Source organism: Strigops habroptila, chromosome 7 (genome assembly GCF_004027225.2).
Source record: "Strigops habroptila isolate Jane chromosome 7, bStrHab1.2.pri, whole genome shotgun sequence".
NCBI classification, from domain to species: Eukaryota; Metazoa; Chordata; class Aves; order Psittaciformes; family Psittacidae; genus Strigops; species Strigops habroptila.
The window spans coordinates 27017398-27039534 of NC_044283.2; the positions used below are offsets into that span (position 1 = coordinate 27017398).

At 37.6% G+C, this 22137-nt stretch overlaps 1 protein-coding gene across 1 annotated transcript in view; it reads left to right on the forward strand.

The window, feature by feature from the left end:
* The window catches only part of GABRB1 (gamma-aminobutyric acid type A receptor subunit beta1), a 135549-nt gene that overhangs the window by 73306 nt on the left and 40106 nt on the right, over positions 1–22137 (forward strand). The window contains 1 exon segment of the mRNA XM_030492563.1: positions 2899–3119. Within this exon segment, the coding sequence (XP_030348423.1) occupies positions 2899–3119 (221 nt within the window).

Sequence of the window (22137 nt, forward strand, 5' to 3'; positions counted from 1 at the left end):
CTAAAAATATTCTGTAGCCAATAATCAAAAGATTCAGAAATTATTCACACACTCTAGAGCTTGAAACTACAAAATCCCCAGCAAATTTTACAGGATTGAAGGCAAGTAATCATTACATCTTCACTCACACCACTGTAAAATATAAAAAAAATAGTACAAAACCCTCCACTATGAGACTACCATATGGTTTGCTGGCATTTCGTTCTTCACTGGTGAAATATAAGAAAGGTAAGGCTGTACTCCTTTAAAAAAATTATAAAAATGTGTAACTATAACATTTGGATTATTATAGCTTATATACATTTGGGTTTCATTAAAATAACCTTTAACTATGCTTTTTAAAATAAGAATTTACAGCAACAAGGACTCTCATAATCATGACATACTCTTCATTTGCCTCATTAAAATACTGGATGAGTAACACCCCCATGTTCTGGGGAATGGGAGAAAATAGATCATTTTCTGAGTTAAGAAACACTAAGATTCCTTCAGAATGAAGCTCAGATTTTTTCTCCCCATCACACTTGTTGGTTTGCCACATACTTCTACATAGTATAGCACAATTGCAAGGAAGGAGGTGTCTTTACCATAGTGTTACCAATAGCAGTGTTCTGTATATAGCACAACTGGAAGAAGTAAAATTTCTTATGCAAACTACAATGCTAAAAATAGCAACTCATTTTCTTCTAGTAGCCATAGACAACATACAGAATTTCTTTTTCTTTCACCTGATCACATCCTCTAAGATCTCTTGTAGCTTATCTTGGCTAATCTTTGAGAACCATCACATAGGCACCACTGTCAATTGTTAGCTTTTTTCCTGGGCAGCATGACAGTTCTACAAAAGCAGCTGTAAGACCTAGTGAAAATATGAAAGAAAGCAGGAAGGAAAAAAGATAATTATATATAATTGGAATTTCTATTCCATCTGTGCAGCAGACAGCATAGGCTCTGCTGAATCAGGTGGATGACGTAAAGGATACCAAGTAAAGCACTAAGGATTTAACTTGTATCAGCCATGTATGAAAGCTTTTCTATCTGAAGTTGCTTGAAATAAGGCAAGCTAGGAAACAGATACAACATATGAAAACTGCAGAACAGTGTTAGTTTGGTTTGGTCTCAATTTTTATTTTTTCTCATCCAATCCCATCTGGTCTCCAAGTCTGTATATGCGTAAGAGGAATAAAGGACAGGGATTTAATTTCTAAATTCCTGCTTCTAACCCAACTCCATTCAAATTGTACATTCAAATTGTACATTGCCTCCTTGGGTTCATGATTCTCCTCACTGCCATTTAAATTATAAATCACCTATTCAGCAGAGCTCAGAATATACCCCACTGCATCACTTTGAAGTTCCAAGCTTCAGCAGCATGGTCTGAAAAGCAAAAGAAGCTGTCCTGATCTCCTCCTAGTTACTTGGGTCAGGAAAAAAACACACCAACAAAAGCTTATGTCTTTGGCATACCACCTCTTGGCTCTGTTGTTCGTAACTATCTTCTTGCAGGCCTGGAAAATGGTGCATCTATGAAAACCTTGCAAATCAGTTCTATAATGGACATAGTTGTCCTATTGTATGTGACCACTGATCATCAAGTCATGGCATTTCCTCCATGCAAAACAACTACTGTAGGTCCAGGGCAGGGAAGAAAAGTATTTTCATTAACTTCTTTTACCAATAAGTGTATAGTTTATAACTGCCAGATGCAACATTTCAGACAGAAAGTCTTTTTGAAAGGTAACAACTCTGCTTTGATTTCATGGCAATGATCAAGTCTTCAGAAGCCACTGAAGATGAAGAAAGCAAATCACATCAGGCAGCTTTTATGCTCTCTATTTCTTCACAAATTATAGTCCAGGCTAGGATTTTTGAGGATGACTGATGCAAGGCTTTCTCTCACATAAAAAGAAAATCTTAGCCCTAACTAATTTTTTCAATAAGATCTGTAATTTTGCTGCACTTCTACTGTAAAAAATGTGTGACAAAATGACGTGCCATTTGAAAAGAAGGCTGTGAGATGACATGGGGAAGAGAAAACTAATAGTCTACACACGTTCCAGTCAGCTTTTAAAAAGTCCATCAGCTACAAAGTACATGGGCTTTTCCACTTTAAAAAACTGACTACCTCTAAAAATCACTGAATTCCCAGAAAGACAGACACAAGATAGTAAATCAGGCCAGAAGCCTTTTAGAAAAATTTCTTTTCAGACTAAGTGAAAGATGAAGGACTGCACAAATTATATTTTACCTAAGCCACAGAGTGATAGTCAAGAGAAGAGCTTCATTTTCTATGTGGTAATATCTGATTGCTAAGGACAGAGAACACCATGTTTCCCAGGCTCAGGTGAGATGTGCCTGGCTATCTAAGGTCATTACATCTGGCAGCTCCAGCAGATGCAGAATGGGAAGCTGTCCATTACACATTTTTTGAGGTCTGATTTGCTCTGCCTTGGGAGGTCTAGGAACTGCTGGCCTTTCTGGATTCTATGAGGAAACTTTCAGGATGAAGGGAGGAAACATCAAAAGAAAGTCCTCAGTGCATACAATGGTATTTGGCAGAGGTCAAATACACCCTGCTCTTTTCAAATAAAACTAAAAACCAAACACCCACAATGATGCAAGTGTGATCCACAGACTGAAGACCCAAATGTACCATATACTCCCTCTGGCTCAAGAGATCTTGAAAGCCTGTGACAGTCTCCAATTGGCAATAGTGCAAAGTTTGACATTAACACGAACGGGCCAAGAATTAGTCATGGTTAATGACAACAATATCGGAATAACCCTTAAACTTTCTATTGCTACTGATACTTAGTTACCAAGTGTTACCTAAACATAAACTTCTGTTAAGCTAGTCAGTATGCAAAATACAAAAAGTTGTTCTTGTTTCTTGCTTAGGACTACACCCTGACCATGTACTTCCAGCAGTCCTGAAGGGATAAAAGACTCTCTTACTCTGGAATACCTTTGAACCTAACTCTGGACAGCAGAGTGGTTGACCAGCTCTGGGTGCCGGACACGTATTTCCAAAATGACAAGAAGTCATTTGTCCATGGGGTGACAGTGAAAAACCGAATGATTCGACTCCATCCAGATGGAACAGTCCTTTACAGCTTACGGTATGTTGGGTTTTTTAATCACTTATGCGGCTGTCCTGGCAGAATTCAAGTCATGATTGGTAAAGTGCAGGTAGTACCAATGCTACTCTCCTCTCCTTTTTCCTGGTTTCTCAGTGCAGCTTAATGAGCCAGCACATACTCTATCCAGACTGTCTCAATACACTCAAGAATTTTCTGCAGGGCATCAAAACTACCTTTAATAACTAACAAAGCCCAAAGCCTCTCTTTCTTTCAGCTCTTTTGAGCGTGTTAGCACTACTGATGAGTTCTTTGTTATGGTTCTCACCTGGTACTTGATCACAGCCTACAGAAACATTCCTTCCTTCTGAATTTCTCCAGCAGTTGTTTAGAACAATATAAAAAGTAAAACTAGGAGTCATCTGAAGAAATGCAACCAACATTTGGTAGGGAATAAAAAGAAGGCATTTGTGAGTTTACCCGAATTATTTAAAGGTTATCTATATGCCTGGGTACAGGTTTTCTTTAATCTGCCTTGGTTTATCACTGCCTCTTCATGCCACAACTGCTTCTTCATACAACCTATATTCATCCCTGTAGACAAAAATATATTCTAATATCTGGACAGGCACAATCTAATGATAAGATCCAGAAGTGTAAAATTAAAACTGAACCAAGTTATTTGTTATGTTGAGATTGCTGCAGAGCCTGAGTAGGCCTTGCATTAATTTTAAAAAGTTATGGTATTTTTGTTTAGAAAAAAAACCAACAAAACAAAAAACCAACATTGTCTGTCTATAACAACCCTTGATCACTGTCAACAATGAAAATAATGTCCAGAGAATATAAACCTGAAAGTATACTTCAGTTAATCAGAAAAAAAATCATAAAGCAGAAAACCTAAGTGAAATACCTCAAAATCGTACCTAAAATAGGATTGAAAAAAAAAAAACAAAACTGCTGCAGCAACTCAAAATGAAAAAAAAGTTTAGGGAAAGATAACTCAGAGGTTACTGAAAACAGAACTTTGAAATGACCTCTTGGCCTATAAAAACATAACTTTTATAACACAACACTACTCATGCACTCAAAGCCTTCCAACCCATAAACTCAAGCTTGACAAGAAACAAAAAATAATTTAGAAATTATTATTTTGGTTCATCCTGCTTTCTTTTGAACTTGTCAGATTCGCTGGTAGTGGATAAATTACTATCAGTGGCCACACAGGGATTTTGATACAGCCAGATCTGTTCTGGTGAAGAAAAACTGCTACTTCAGTTTTGAAAAATAAAACAAGGAACCAATGAGGAAATAGCTGATATACTACAGGCTGTCATTGTCATCTGCTAAAACAAACATTTGAAAAATACATCTTTCCCACTGCCTTCAGACCTCCTATAGTTCCTTTCAATCAAACTGACTCCTGAAAATCAACTTAGCAGGGCAGTTATCATTAGAGGACTTTTTGGCTTGAGAAGTTTTAGAACTTCAAAAAAATAATTTTTTCTTAAGGCCAGGAACTAAACTTATTTACATTCCAGGATTTGCATAGTGGCAACAACGTGCATTAGAGCCAAGTAGTCCCACGCAAGCAGTTGTAAGCAATATAAACTACACCTAGAAATGTACGTCACACACGTGCTTCCACACACATGCCATACATTTCTTATTAATAACTGTCTTTTGAAAAAGTAGCAAAAGAAGCTGGGACACATCTGGTGAATCTGCTGCAGGTCCTCTCATGTGTTTCATCAACAAAGCACCAGCCTGGCTGAGAAGCTGCGACCTTGCCCAAGCATAATGCCTCTGTTCTGCCTCTCAGAGGTGGTCAGGCAAACCTCCAGTGCAACAGCAAAGATGGTCACCTTCACATAACGAGGCTGCTAGTTCATAAAAAAACCATTCACATTTGAATGGATAAGCAGCAGCCATGCAACTCTGCAACAGCTGCAGCTCTTCAACTTAATACCCCATCCAATACCTCACTGCTTTCAGCAGGAAAACCAAACAAAACCAAAACCCAAACAAACAAACAAAAAAAAAACCACACTAAAATAGAGTGCAATCTATATTACACACACTTGCAGTCTAGTACTACAAAGACAAAGATAACAAACAAGCAGAAGAAAGAATGAAGTTAAGAGACACTGAAACAGGTTTCATACAACAGACCACAATTATTGCACTAATTTTGCATCTATCAGTGGTCACTTTCCTCACAGTAATAAATGTGCTTCTGCCACTCTACAGATTACCTTTAGATCATACAAAGAGCAATTTCTTTGTGTACCAGATGACACAGCTCATAAGAAATAAAACACGAGAAAACACTGCAGAAAATGTTTTTAGGTAAAATTCTGCTTTGCCTGTTAGAAATTTGAGAATGGCTCCAATCTTAGTCTCACAAGCAAAGAAGAAACTTTGCAACAGATTAGCTTGTGTTTAGCCTCTATGTAGCAGAGAGCACGAAGATAGCATCACCAAACATCTCTTTTTCGCTTTTAGTACTGAAGACAGAGCATTGACCTGGCACGACTTGAGCAAGACAGACAACACCAATTATGCTGCAGAACAGTGTGTGAGTTCTCAGCAAAATAGGCAGGGCCTTAAACCATCTCTCAAGGATGATTTAAATGCTTGCTTTCCCCCATGTCTCTAATTCCCCAGACATTTTTCTATTTTCATTCCAGAGTTAATGCTTCCTTTCAGGCTCAGATATGAAATTTTACTGGCTTCTTTAAACGCAAATTGAAACAATCACAGCAGCTCTAAATAACCTACTTTGCTTGTATCCATGCACTCGGCAGTTTGGCATTAGTGCGATGTTCAGTTTCAGAGTTGAAGAAAATAAACCAAGGTTAATCTTCTGGCTTTACAGATGAATAAACAAGGGAAACTTGCACTGAATATGCTGGACTGGTTTTAGATCATATAACAAAGCATTATCACACTTCAGAATGTCTCCATCATAATATTTCTGTGATGAAATAACCAGTCCCTTCAGTTATTTTTTCCAATAACTTTCAGCTACTGTACCCACGCAGTTTAAAGAATGATGTGTGCATAAACTTGTGCAGACACAGAATACTCCTAAACCTTCTGCCTTCTAAAATTGTGCATTGCTGTTGTCTCTTACTGCAAATGCTACTTGTCTTAATTATTCACAGTAGTGAATAATTCATAGCATTACTGAGTAACTCTGTCATCCTATTGCCCAAGCAACTAAACACACATAAACATATTTAACTCCACGTTCATATTTCCACTGAACTCCATTTCAAATATGCCAGGAAAATTGAGTGTCGCTGTTAAGTATTATAGACCTGTTGCGGTTTAACCCCAGCCAGCAACTGAGTTCCACTCAGCCACGCACTCACACACCCACCCAGTGGGATGGGGCAGAGAATTGACAGGGTAAAAGTGAGATAACTCCTGGGTTAAAGGAGTTTAATAGGGAAAGCAAAAGCTGTGGATGCAAGCAAATCAAAACAAGGAATTAATTCACCACTTCCCATTTCAAGGAAAGCAGGGCTCCATCGCGTGTAACAGTTGGGAAGACAAATGCCATCTCCAAATGTCCACCCTTCTTTTCTTCTTCCCCCCAGTTTTATATGCTGAGCATGATGCTCTATGGTATGGAATATTCCTATGGTCAGTGGGGGTCAGCTGTGCTGGCTCTGCTCCCTCCAAGCTTCTTGTTCACCTCCTTCCTCACTGGCACAGCATGAGAAACTTAAAAACTCTTTGACTTAGAGCACGCACTACTTAGCAACAAATAAAACATCAGTGTGTTATCAACATTATTCTCAGACTAAAGCTGAAACACAGCACTGTACCAGCTACTAGGGAAGAAAATTAACTACCCCAGCCAAAACCAGGACAGCTATTATTATTTTGTGGTGTAGCCACCTGCTTCCTGAGAGAAATAAAAAAAATCTCTTCAAGTCAATATGCAAACCTGTGGCGCTGTGAGGCTGGTGCCTGAGACAGCTCTAGTTTGGTCCCAGTACAGCTGGTAGAATACTGGATTCTTCGTTATTTTTTCCCCCATTTTTAATAAGTCACCAGATCCCATTAGCTATAATCCTTTTGGCACTAGCAGCATTTCTAATGCCTCATTGCTTTCATTGCTTTTTCAGGTAAGATTCTCTAGAAATATCTCCCAAAGATCTAGATTCTCAAACCAACACATGTTGCCGTTTCTTTTGCTTGTCTTTTGCCCCTCTTTCCCAGGTAAGATGCTAGACGTGTAATGTCTTTAAGATATTTAAGGAAACTTTAATAATTTACTGTACTGAATTCCCTATTAAAATTCTTATGTCATGATGTCGAGAATGGAAGTTCTGATTTAAATCATCCTTTCCCAGTATTTTTCTGCCATGTCTTAATTCTTCTGAGCATTTCACTATCAGAGCAATGACATGTTGTTGCTTCTTAGGTGTCTGTTCTGTTTATTTTGAGGCAATGTCATGATAACATCAGCAGAAATTCATCTGATTTTGGTGAAAGAAGCATATCCTTCAAAATGATTAGTCGTTAAGAAGTGCAACATACCTTCAGTGATACCTGTATATAGATTTCTCTCCCTTCTGATGTTCACACACAAACCCATCTTTCATCAGAGCAGGTGTTTATTTATTTCAAGGCAGGGAGCAATATCGTGACAAGGAGTGAAGATCTGGTTTGGAGCACGGAAAACTTTTGGGTTTTGTGAGACCACACATTTTTACACCCCTGCAGCAGAGGATGCCACTTTGCTGGGCACTGTAAGTGCAAGGAGACAGGAGGAAGAATGATCTTTGCCTTCAACATAAGGACTTATTTCATCACTTACATAAAGAAGGTATTCTGTAGCATAAACATTGTCAGACACATCCATCCACCTCAAACCAATTCAAAAACATGAACTGAGCCATGCAACGTTGGATTTACTAAATAGTTATTCATACAATATCCACAGAAGCCAATCTAGCATACCCTAAAGGTAGAATACAAGAAAAGCTACATTTAAATGCTGAATGCTTTGGTTTTAAATATAATCTTAAAAGTAAATTTGAGTGTAAACTTCCCTTCTTGACTCTATTTCAGCGATACATCTGAGTGTTAATAAAGGAATATGATAGCCACCAGCTTACATCTTTTAGTGCAGTGAAAATTCACTGCTTTGTGGATTGGTTTTGTATTGCCATGATTTGGGGCTACAAAGTTTTGGGTTTCCTCCAAACACCCTAATGGATTTTATTAAAGAGCCAGGTATTGGGTCCTTATGAGGACATCCCATCATGGCAACAAGCAGCCTACTTACACTGGTACTTAAAAGATTGTCCTCACCTGTGTTACTAAACAGATCCAGAAGGAAAAAAAAAAAAAAAAAAAAATATATAAAAAGGACTGCAGTCATTCTAAGTGATAAAAAATCATCTCATCTGACTGAAATATAAAGCTACGTTTTGTTTCACTCTACAGACAAATACAGAACAACTTATAAAGCATGCTTTTATCAAGGATAGAGTAGTTTCGAAAATGATACAAGAAGCTATTTCTTCCATGTATCAATACCAAAAGATGTAGCAGCAGGCATCTTAAAAAAAAAAAAAAAAAAAAAAAAAAAGTAGTAGTAGTGTCATTCTGGAGTAAAAAATCCAAGGAGGAGCAAGACATTAAATCACAACTGACACAGAAGACACTACTTTTCCTACTTAGTATTTTCATATGTGGTTATATATGAACTAGACTGCAGTATTAAAGCTGGAAGAACCAATTTGGGACTTCCTTTATGTTTTTGAAACCTGAAGGTATACAAGAACTTTGTAAAAATAAGTCAATCAAATATTTGCCATTTCTTCTACATCCCCAAAAATTTGAGTCTTTGAGGGTCAGTTTTCAGGATTCACAGGGAAATGAATACATTCCTCAGTGTACAGCTAACAAGAGGTACGGATGAAGGCAGCACTTCAAGTGTGCATTGTGGATGCTAGTTCAGCCTGCCACAGGTCACACTGGGCCTACTGTAAACTTTTTCCCCAACAGACTATGCTTAAACAAGCAATCATTCCTGATGGGCAGCCAGCATGGTCTCTAGTCACAGGAGATGCACTGCTACAACCACTTGTTTAATCAGAAGGAAAAAAGTAGATAAAGAGGATACAGCAAATTGATCCTGAGGCAGACGGAATTTCCTTTTAGTCCCTGCTGCTGTTTGCAGACTGTTTGAATTGTCTGTGGCTTCTGTAGCCCTCTGTCAATCCTACTGTCATCTCCTCTTCCTGCTCTGTAGCCTAGTCCTTGGGCATGACATGGCTGGTGCAAAGAGATTATAGAATCATTTAGGTTGGAAAAGACCCTTAAGATCATCGAGTCCAACTACTAACCCAGCACTGCCCAGTCCTCCACTAAACCATGTCCTTAAGCACCACATCTGCACACCTGCACATCTTTTTCAATACCTCCAGTGATGGTGGCTCAGCCACACCTCTAGGCATCTGTTCCAATGCCTAACAACCTTTTCAGTGAAGAATGGGGTTGTTGTGACCTAAGTGTAGGACCCTGCACTGAGCCTTGTTGTACCTCATACAATTGGCCTTGGCTCATCAATCCAGCCTGTCCAGATCCCTCTGCAGAGCCTTCCTACACTCCAGCAGATCAACACTCCTGCCCAGTTTGGTGTCAACTGCAAACTGAGTGAGGGTGCACTTGGTCCTCTCATCCAGATCACTGATAAAGATATTAAACAGAACTAGCCCCAGTACTGAGCCCTGGGCAGCACCACTTGTGACCAGCTGCCAGCTGATTGAACTTCATTCACCACCACCCTTTGGGTTCTGCCAGCCAGCCAGTTTTTACCCAGTGAAGAACACACCATGAGCAGGCAGTTTCTCCTGGAGGATGCTATGGGAAACAGTGTCAAAGGCTTTACTAAAGTCTAGGTAGACAACATCCACGGCCTTTCCCTCATCTACTAAGCAGGTCACCTTGTCATAGAAGGAGATTAGATTAGTCAAGCAGGACCTGCCTTTAAAAAACCCACGCTGACCAGTCCTGTACGTGCCGTGTGACGGCACTCAAGGTGATCTGCTCCATAAGCTTCCCCAGCACCAAGGTCAGACTGACAGGCCTGTAGTTCCTCAGATCCTCCTTTAAGCCCTTCTTGGATGAGTGAGCGATGACCAGTACCTTAATTCATAGGGAGAAAGCAATTGGTGACAACAGTCTGTGCATGGAAGACGGTATGTGTGGCCAAAATACAGCTGCATTTATTAACCAGGCTTCAGTAGCTGTAGAGAAAGAGCTATTTCTTACCCTTAGCAGTTACCAGAGGGGGAAAAAAAAAAAAAAACGAAGGTCATTTCTGCTCTCTCATGCTGGATCAAGGACTCCTCCAGCCTGCATGTTTATGAAGTCAAAACAGAGAACATCTGTTTTTACCTGACTCCTGCAGCACCCTTAATATCTGGTGTTGCCAGATATTAAGTTAAAATGCATTTTTCTTACCATGTGCAAAACTGGTTAATTTGACACAGTCCATCTCATGTCATTTCCCACACATCGCAGTTAAGTTGACAGAGATGACAATCTGGTTGGTATAATACATCCTGAGAAAAGAAAGAAAGAAATATATAATGTCAATACAGCAACATTCTGCAATTTACTGCATGAGGCACAGCAGCACTCAAGCAGGCACTAGCGTACCAAGATATAGCTTATTTTTCACACAAAAGCTGAGGGATGTGCTTGTCTAAATAATGCTGAAAGCCCAAGGAGGCAGTACAGGTGTAGTCTTTCTCATAACTCTATGCAAGAACAGTGAAGGAGCACCAGTGAGTGAGACACTCTCGACATCACTCATTTTACTGAATGAGTGAGAAAATTAACTGAAGAACAATTATATGCTCTAGCTGGGGGGAAAAGTGTGGAACAGAAGAGAAACCTGCAGAAATTAATTTTGCTTGCTTTGTTTTACGGATTACAGAGAAGTGTATTTATATTCAGGCACCAAACAGAAAATAGCAAAAATAAAGAAAATTTAACCTAGCCACTCTTAATTTCGTGACAAACAACACTGCAGTACTCTAGTCCAACTAGAAAGTACTCTGTGATTTATTGGTTTTAATGGTTGTCTCCTTCCCAGGCTTGGTGTCCCCTGCAGCCGTCTAACTTGCTAATAGCAGGCAACACAGCAGAAGCAGCAGAAAGCTTTACTTCCCCACTGGGTCTGTTGCATTTCAGAAACATTTTTTCAGGTCCAGTCAAACTTTCCTCTGGCATAGATGTTGAAACCCATGTTTACACTCCCTGTCAGCTTAGCTGCAGTGTCCTCTCCAGGTGTGAACATTTCTCCCCAGACCTGCCTCCTCCAGCTCCTCCAAGGGCTCTTCATGCCCAGCCTGCTGTTTCTTATTCCTCTACCTGATGTACTAAGATTGGAAAGGACAGAGTGCTACAGGATTTTAAGGATGATAAATCAGTGGGAGACCAGCACACTTAGTCCATTTGCTACATGAAGCTCAATTCGTCATTGTTTTACTTCTCTAGTATTTAAGTTGGGCACTAATGGAAAACTACATACCAACTTGCTCTATACCCATCCCTGGAGACTGCTGTGTACTTCACTGCTTAACACCACAGCTGGAAATCAGAGACAACCTCAGTTCAGGCACCTCCTCATTCTGGAGTGGATGGATTTGTAACCTTTTTGCTAAGTCCATGTAGTGCCATACGTAGTGAAATGCAACCTCACTACTACTTTACTCACACATTTGTTACACACAATGTAACATACCAATCAACAAGGGGTTTTATCATTTCTTTAACACCATTTGATGAAGAATACCCAAGACTAAGATCATTGTAGTAATTTATAACTGAAAGCACACAGCCAAAACTGAGAAAATTTAAGTGAGTACAGCCCTTAAATGTATGGGGCATCATTTCTGCAGACCTTTACTACTGCAGGTAAACCAGAAATCCTGCAACTGCTTATGGGCCTCTGTGTGCAAATAAAAAAAGTACTGCTTCTGAAATACTGAGGTTTTATTCAGTGTCAAGCACAAAACAGAGCATCCCAGGCTTGACAAAATGAAGTGGTAAATTGGTAGTTAATAAATAGCACAAGTGGAAAAGGAAGACTGAAACCTTAAAACCAAACAGGTAGGGTCCTCTTCTGGCTGCCAGGGTAGGGCAAGACATCCTAGGTGTAACTCAGAGACAGCCTTGCTCTCTTCATTTAATATGAATGACCTCAAACAGCCAGGGAGAAGCCACCAGCTGCCCATCCCAGAAAGAGATGCTCTCCTCATCACTGGCAGTATGCAAACCGAAATCCCTCCAGTGGCACACACAGCAAAACTCCCCTACCTCTTGGCAGAAACACTCAGCTCTGTGGAGAGCAACTATTCATAAACCTCTACTGAATTGTCAGATAATTCCCTATATTTGACTTGGAACTTTTTCCTTCAATTCCTGCCAACTTATTTTTTATTCCATTGTCACACAGGACTTTTTTTATGTGAAAATAACCTACAGAAGGTGGGGAAATACTTCAGGTTGAATGAGTCCTATAGTGAATGCATAAACATACCCCAACAAACACACAAGTACTTAACATGGACTCAGCTTTAAATATGCGAGCAGTGGCTTTTGTAATCAGTAGCTAAGTACATAAGCAGTCTGGAAGAGTCACAAGAAATGGCTCCATGGGCTTAAATTTAAACACAAGCTTTAGATGCTGCAATTGGTTATGGCTATCAAAAACAGCACTTTGAAGAACTGAATTATAAGCATTTTGTAGAGCAAAGCCCACTAGGCTTTATTCAAAGACCACTTAATTAAGCAGATTCTAGATCAAACTCAGATTATTGAAATTATGTCACCTATTTAAATATATTAATATTGTTAAAATACTACTTAACCACACGAATACTATCCAGAGAACAATACAAAAGATCAGGCAACATTTAACAAAACATTTAATTTTAAAATTGAAGGACACTGCAAAGTATGGATTACATGTTTTCTATGGAGCACATCATCTCTTACTGTCTTGGTTTAAATTGGTTTTGGATTAGTTTCTTCTCTATTATACAGACTATGTTCTGCCTACGAAACCTGAGCAAGTCCTCCCTTTCATATCAGAAGCGGAAGTGTCTTCCAACAGAATTACAACTCTGCAACTGTCAACCTCATCTGTACCAAAATTGCACTTCTAAATATAATTGCCTTTTAAAAATAAATACATAGTAAAAAAATAAAAAAAAAAAACAAACAAAAAAACCAAACAAACCACTCCTTTCACACCAAAGCTCATCTTTAGTGTGTTTAAATGATTCTATTACTTATAGTTGCCTCAAACACACTGGGAGACAGAAATTAATGAAAAAAAGTATAATGACAGAGATTAATAAAGTACCTTTTAGTACATTTCGTATCAGCATGTTTGGTACATACCACAGTATGTGTGTTTTCCAGGTTTTGAAGTTCATTAAAAGACATTTAATAAAAAGCAAACCCATTTCTGTCTAATAATAAAAAATTAAAAAGGACAGTAATTAAATTTGTACTTTGCTGCAGATTTCCAATTTGCACACTATTAATTTTGAGCATGTTGAGAATAATTATTACTGGTCTTAAGTAATTTTAAAACAGATTAAGAACTGGGGTTTGAGTACAATGCTAAGATGCAAATAATCATGCATTTAAAAGAAAATGTTTTCAAGCAATGTATTTTCTCCTTAACCCTCACTCTTCTACAAATATCTCCGCTTAAAAAGAGGATTAGCCTTTCTTCTGAAATATCATTGGCCTACTTTAGAAGTAGCTGCAATCTAGAAAATAGCCAAGCCCTTGAGTATAATAAAATGTAAAATTAATTACTCCATAAAATACAATAGTACATTCCTTTATTTGGCACCTTTGCTGTATATCAACATACATGTTCTCATAACTGCCAGGCCAAAATGACCTAATTTTAAGAGGCAAGATGTGTGACAACTATAATGTTTTCATTCATAAGGCCGTTAATAAGGCAAGATTACGAAGTATTGCTATAGCATTGGTAATACAATCCCACCTTGAACTGCAGGTCTGACTTCTTTATGTTAGACTTAGAAGTCAACCTGAGCAGACATAAGAAGGTAGGTACTTCAAATACAATTTTTGTAGTTTTGGATGACACATTAGATTGGATTACAAATACACAAACAAAACAAAACAAAAAGAGAAAAGAAACACACGCCAACAAAAACACACAAAAAAACCCCAAAACAACCAAACACAACACATATACCCAAACAAAAAAAACCCACACACAGATCCTTCCGAGAGTCAGGTCAGTAAGAGTTTGCACTTCTCTTTGAAAAGACAGTTAAAGACAAATCAAAATATGTACAAATTATTTGAACTTACTTTTTGCAAAACTTTATTTTCCACACATGAAAAGTACCAAGTTTTTCACATGCATGAAAAAATGAATTTTTCAAAGCCATGTGCATAACAATAGGCTTGGTCCATACATCTTCCAAAAAGATATATATACATACTCTTATATTATCAGAATTTCTATAGATCAGACAGAAAAGTTTATCTGAGAAGGTAAGTTACATACAAAGGGTAAGCTGACATCTCCCATGAATCATGGCACAGGCAGAAGAAATTTGGAAACATTTAGACCCCTTGGCCCTTCTCAGGCCTGGGAATTTTAACTGTCTGATGTCTTTTTTAGCAGAGCCACTCTAGCCACCTCTGAGAGAGTGGTCACAAGAGACTGCAACTGCAGCATTTTTCATAATCCTTAGATAGATGGATTTGTAAACTACATAAGACAGTGTGATCAAGTGGTTATATTTGAAACATAAATCTACCTCCAATCCTGTTCCTAATGTATTTGTGTAAATGAAGAACCCAGAAAGTAAATCTGGTGTAGAATTCTTAATATTTTTGATTTTATTAGCTGATGTGGGATGTTTTAAACTTGCTCTCTGGTTTTATGATAAACATTTTTGTAAAGGAAAGACCATATCTCTTATGGATATCTGTTCTTCAGTAAAATGAGAGATAATACTTAAGAGTTTTTAAAAGGCCTAACAGTTTTCCACATACATCACCTATATTTCCTCAATGTTGTATTTATTAGTTTTAGTATGTTCTGATCAAGGGACTGAAAGAAAAAGGTTGCACAGGTTTATTTTATTGGTAAGGATTTAGTTCAAGTAATGTGTTAACCCATGTCCCATTATTTTCTTTTGCCAGACAGTGTCTGTGGAACACACCTGTGGAGTCCAATTAAAAAAATAACAAACCAAACCCCAAACCTCTATTTGCGTTTTATTAGTTCATAAGCTATTCTACAAGAGATATTACCTGAAGAAATGTAGAAATGTTTCTGGAGAAATACTTTTGATGAATCTCTAGCTGCATATTTTAAAAAACGGGGGAGGGAATGGGAGGAAAGAATAAAAAAATTGTGAAATTCTTTCCTAAGAAATATTCCATTGACCCCAGCTGGATTCATTTGAAATACAGTTGGCTAATGGCTGACTTCTTTCCAACTGTTTTTTCACTGTAAAAATATAAAAGCACTAATTTTATAGCTGGTTAGTATATTTTTTTGGCAGGATTCTAGCATGGTATATGAATTTTTCATTTTTAAAATTATTTTATCACATGAGACTGATAATTCTGCTCTTAATACAATTAATGCTGCCTCCTGTTGATACAGAGTATACACTTAACCCAGTTGCAGAAGATGACTAAAATGCATAATGATTTCAAGCTCTCTCTGGGATGTCAGATGGTGATAATTGGCACAAGACGTGTATCAGCCAGATTTGTGAAAGATCCAAGGCAAAAACATTCAGCTTTTCGCCATCTACCTTTGGATCCAAGGAATAGCAATTTCTACTGAAACATTAAGATGAGACAAAAGATTTTAGCAACTAAAATATTCCTTAAACACATTCCTTTAAAAAAATAAAGACTCTAAATAGTAATTAATCTCAAATTCTAGCAAGTTTTAAAGTACACAGCTATCATCCAAGAGTGGGCAATTGGTGTGCATTGAGCAGTAAAGATTTCTCAGTGTTACCTGGGAGCCCCCTGCTGGGACTGCCTTTAGAAAAGAAGCAAAGAGAAGAGATTTGCTTTGAAGGTACGTCACAGGTGTTTCAGTAATTACTCTACATATGGTATATTATCAACATTAAAGTGACTGAATGCTTAATTTCTCATAAGAAAATCACTACACGGAAGAAAAATAATTTTCCTCTGCATAACAAATGCTTGGCATTAGTTAAATTCTTAAAATATTTTTAAATATTCCTAATTCTGGGAAATGTATGAAGATTCAAGCAGACAGCCTGTGTGCTAGATATAAAGGTTCTAAACCAACAGATGATCTGTGTGGCTATTATTAAAGATGCCGTAAACAAAATTAGATTTATACAGTTTGCTTAACAAAAACAACCCCAACAAGCAGCAACAGCCAGGTCAGAACAAAACCAAGCCAAAACTTACTAAAACACTTTCAGGAGTGCAGGAAAAGAAAAATGCCAAAGTTAATCTCTTTTATGGAAGAATAGTATTTTTATTGCACCACCTGATTTAACTGCAAAAAATAGACAAAATTTCAGGCACAAAAGCTCCCCTTTAGGTCAAACCAAAGCAAAGAATTTCAGGTAAAGTACATGTTAGAACAATTGCTCTGAACTCACAGATCCATCGGTATGGTCTTTCCTGACAAAACCCATGTAAAATATTTAACCCATACTGCAGTTGTTACCTCCTCTGTTCCACCAAGTACAGACTTGAACTAGGTTCAGAGCTCTGTGCAATTAAACTACCTGGGGTTATAAACAGCAGCTTTTTTCACAAGTATTTTGTACCTGTATCATTTCACTCTTCCCATTATGAATGGTACAGCCATAAAGCTTAGTTTCCAGATACATCTTTGAGGACGTTTTGTAGGTCTCCTTATAAGCTCAAGATTGAGATGCCAGTGGTGGAGTGCCTGTTTCACTGGAAGTATTTTCTCAACGGCAATGAGAGTTTCTATCTTTTATGAGCACTGAGCTGATGGCTGTTTGATATATATATGAGCTTTTATTCACTAGTGATCTTTTATTCCATTTCTAATTCCTTTTTTTCTATTATTTCTTAATGGCAAAATGTCAAGTTTATTTTAAAGAATCCAGTGAAAATATCAAAGCATTTTCTTGAAAAAAATTCAAAGGTCTACACACCCACAAGATTATAAGTAAAGCTGCCTGAATATCGCACAGCACTGTCCATGAATTTTCACTCACATAGGGAATAACTCAATCTTCTGCCATACTCAGTCACCTGTATTAAATTTTATCAGTATTAGCAAGGTATTATTAGCATACTCAAAGAGACAGCCCTGGCCATAGCAAAAGGAGTTGATAGATCAAAGGAAAAAAAAAAAAACTTATCATAGTTCTTCCCACTATGCCAGGCATGCACTGATTTTGTGTAAATGTAACAAAAAGTAAAATCTATATGTAAATATTCCTCCTTCTAAAAGAGCCTTAAATTAGACCCAAGAAAATGTATTAAACTAGTAGAAGCAGCAATATATAAAGTTTAAAATACAACATTTCCAAACCCATTTTTGGATGCCTCTCCTGGAAAGGTTCTCGGCTCCTTCCTTCAATACAAAAATAAGGTGTCCATTCAAGGAAAAGAAATCATTCTATGAAATCACTGGGCAACCAGTATGGAATTTGAATACAGTGTGATAGCTCCTAAAATGAACCATTTACAGCCCATAGGAGAAGGCAAAAAAAGGGCAAGCAGCATTAAGCCTGTCCACCCACGGAACTCACACTCAGATGATTTTGAAACAACAGAAAAATAAAGGGAATAAACCCAGAGTGTAATTTTTTTCCCCTATAAATTACATATTTATTTTGCATCTGGATCTGCTGGGGGTAAGAGAGGAACCGCTGATCCCTGAAGTAAGCCATCTTGCCCTTTGAAAATCTAGAGTTTATGATAATCCACTAAGCAGTCATCGAAGCTGTAGATTATTAGAGCACCTTTTCTTTAAGCTTACCCAAACACTAAGCTTTAGCAATAACACATTATTTAGCTACTAAACATGAGAATACTAGCAAAAATTTTATAGATGATGGAAAGTGGAAGGATAAGAGTTTCAAAACATTACAGGTTGGCATGATGTCTTTCACGCTTTCAACATTTTCATTAGCATCTTGATGAAAAAAATGCCCACGTAATTTATTATGGCTTCCATCATTAAAACATTCCAAGAAAAATCTTCTGAACTATGAAATCCAGAAGAAAATACAATACAGGAGTCAAGCAGCAGCATCTTACTCTATTTCACTTTTGTTCCAGAAGGGAAAAAAACAAACACCAAGTAAAATTACCCAACCACCTCTTGGGGCTCCACGAAGCCATGCAACACAAAAAGGTTGAGACAAAACAACCCGAAGTGAGAATTAAACATCCTAAATAACCTGATTTTATCTGAAAATTCTCCTTAATGAGTCAGACAACTTGAGCAGAAAATAAGTCTATCTGTTTGTATAAGCTTCAATCTCAATTCAGTATTTTAACATTATGGTAAAAAACATCTCTGTCATTTAAGGAGATTTTTGCTTATTCTGTCCTCATGAGCACTGCATAAATAAAGGCACAGAAGCATTAAACAGAGTAATACTGTGCTCTTGAAGCTAAAGATGGAAGAAACAGGCACAACAGATAATGACTGTGAGAAATTATATGTCAACTGTTTGTAGAAATAAATGCAGATGTGTTTCTTGGAGAGAACAAAAGCCTGCAGACTCCAAGCTTGCAGAACAATAAAGCTTATTGAGGTAGGAGGAAAAAGGTGATAAGAAGGCCTGCCATAGGTCAGCAGCAGAGCCTCAGCAAGGAAACGCTCAGAAGTACATAATATTTATCTGTCCTGACGTCTAAGGAGCTGAGGAAGCCAAGTCTTGCCCTCATTCAGCTAATGGCTTTGATTTGCAAAATTGCTCATTTTGTTTCTTTTATCAAGGCTTTTATGATCTCTGCTGGAAGAACCAACAGCTAATACGTCCCCATATTCATAGAACATCCAGCTTCCTCACATTTCACAAGTGCATGTGAAATGCATCTTGCCAAAAGCATTTGCACCACCATCCAGAACACAGCTAACATTCGTTATTTTAGTGAAAAATCAATTGTTGTCTAGCCTTTCTATATGAGTACCCTAAACGCAGCTCTACAGCCAAAATGACTATGTAAGGTATCATGAGATCCCATTCATACCTCTTCTTGAATTGCAGATACAAATTAGCACAGTCTTAATTACAACCTGCCAGCCCTATAAAACTGCTAACTATCAAAGACTATGTCTATGCTGCATGTTAAGGCATGGAGTGAGCAACCTGAACTTTAAGTACTTAGTTGGAGCTTTTACTCTCCTACTTAAACAGGTCCGCCTCTCTGAGTCTCCTGTATTGCATCCATTTGAAAAATGTGTTGCTCCAAGGAGAAATTAGAATAGCTAGTGGATTTGAGTACCTAACTTGGGTGACCAGACAATCCTCTTACGGAACTTTTAAAAGTAATGTGCATGCTTTGGCATAAAAATAAAATTTAAATAATTAGAGAAAAAAGCAAACAGACAAAATATGGTCTTCCAAGATATGGGGAAAGCATTTATAGAAGTATATTATCTATAGGACATACACATTAAATTATGAAATATATATTTAGTTCATGAAATAACACTGCTTATAACAAGCCATGTGCTCTGTTTATGAGGGATGTTCAGGTTACAGAGGAGCAGTGACAGATGTTGTGCATTTAAGATGCTATACAACTACATATCAGTCTGCTGGATTACTGGTGCTCACAGCATTCAGTGAAATATAAGAGAGCACTAAGTCTCATTATTTACAATTAAAAAGAAGTTTCATTTTTAATATAAATGAAGTCTAAAACCAAATAAATTAAGCAAAAGCATCAATGGAGCAAGTTGATCTCTCTCCTATTAAAATACAAAGAGTTAAACAAGCAAATATATATATACTGCTCTAGAACTGCTTACAATTTTTGTACCTGTTTCTTTCCCGTGAAAGATTTCTGGCATACATAACTGCTACCCACCTTGTAAAACAACTACCACTACTGAAAGACAAAACCAGATAAAATATTCCCTCCCCCCCACCACCACATTCAAATACAAAATATCCATACTACACCAGTTCAAAATTATCAATATTGGGTCTAGTTAACAGATCTTTTAGGACAAAAATATCTCATTGGCACAAACCCAATTTTCTTTTCAAAGAAATATGCATATGACTCATCAGTGCTGGCAGTCAGGAGAAACTAAATGCTCTAAGTATAATTAAGCTTCTCACTCTCTGGCGCTTGTCAACATGCTCTGTCTTATGCAAGCCCAGCTGAACTGGGTGAAAAGGACAAGCTCAAATTAAATTCACACAGACAAGTCCACATATACACGCTTATATTCTCTCCTAAACTATACTGTGCTGGTTTAAGACCTCTCCCAGTCTACTCTCATCACCATTTCTCTGCTAGAGATTACAGCTCTCTCACAGATGCTGACTAAGATTACTTTGGTGAACACTTCCATATCTATTTCGGTCACTATGAGCTAGTTACCACCTTACCCAATTTAACTACCAGCCAACAAAAACAGATTCACAAAGACTATTCAAGGTGTTTCCACATCAGTACCTCTGCTGGTAGATAATAATGGATTTTAATTTTCAGGGAATGGGGATAAATTAGAAGACGGTAACCTCTTCATCTAGTGCTGATGCAGCTAGGAAAGGACATGCGTCTACTCAACAAGGATAGAGAAATTTTTTTCACCCAGCAGAAGTAGTACTGATGAGAGATGTACTTCTCCAGAAAGGGGAAAAACATTGGGGAAAAGCGCTGTTTAAGCCACAGGACAATACTATCTCAAAGGCAAAGGAGTACACACCAGCCATAAATCAATTCAGACTGCAAATCAGAGGGTTAACTATCAGAAAAATGTGGTTCCCAAAAAACTTGGTATTTAATAGTTTGCCCCAATATTCCCAAGTATTTTAAGAAACATGTTGATCAGGTTATGAAAGAAATATTATGAGGCAGTAGTTGCAGTAGTACAAACAATGACCCAAAGATCCTTCCTTTCCCACTGTGTCCCAAATCTTGTTTTCCAATTAAAATGAATGACAGGGTACAACTTTTATTCCTATGTTTAACTGGCTCAACAGCACAATTCACGAAGAAAAATAAGGCATAAGTACTACAGAAAAGCTGTATTGGAACAACAGGAACACCCTACTGTTTGCAGTTTATTTCAGTGTTATAATTAATTTATGCTCATTCAAAAAGTTATGGGAATTAATAAGATGTTGTAACTAGAAATCTCTTTGAAGTAATACACGCCTTAAACTGATTCACTGTCATAGAATCAATCTTGTGCCTCATGCTACGAAAACATTCATTTCTTCTCCGATTCATCTTGTTTTCCAATTAGGATCCAGTGACAGGGCATGATCATCAATCAGTTTCCTACACAAAAATCACATCAGCGTTCCTCTCAAGTCATGGGTGTGCAAAAAGGCAACCTAATTTCTTTGTTCATGCTTCACTCTGCCGACAGAATCAATATTTTGGCAAAGATCCTCTCATTAAAGTCCTAGTGCAAGACTTTCATTTTACTTTCAGTTCTCCACTAAAATTAGTCACTGCACATGGTAGATTAACCACAGAAGCTCAGCTTCAGATGCACTCACATTTCCTCACAACATATGTTTCAAGACATAATTATGCTGCCAGCTTTGCTGACTGGAATTATTAGCTTTCACATTCTACTACCTATCTGGAACAAATGAGGTGTGCTTACTCTCTGGCCAGGATGGGAGAACATGGGAAAACATTAAATACAAGAGACCTGAGAAAAACCTTCAGAAATCAATCACACTTTATAATAAGAATTGCTTGAATGGTCTGTAAAGGCTTGATAATTTAAGATTTTCTCTGTAATTGGTAAAGTCATATTTTAGTGAGTATT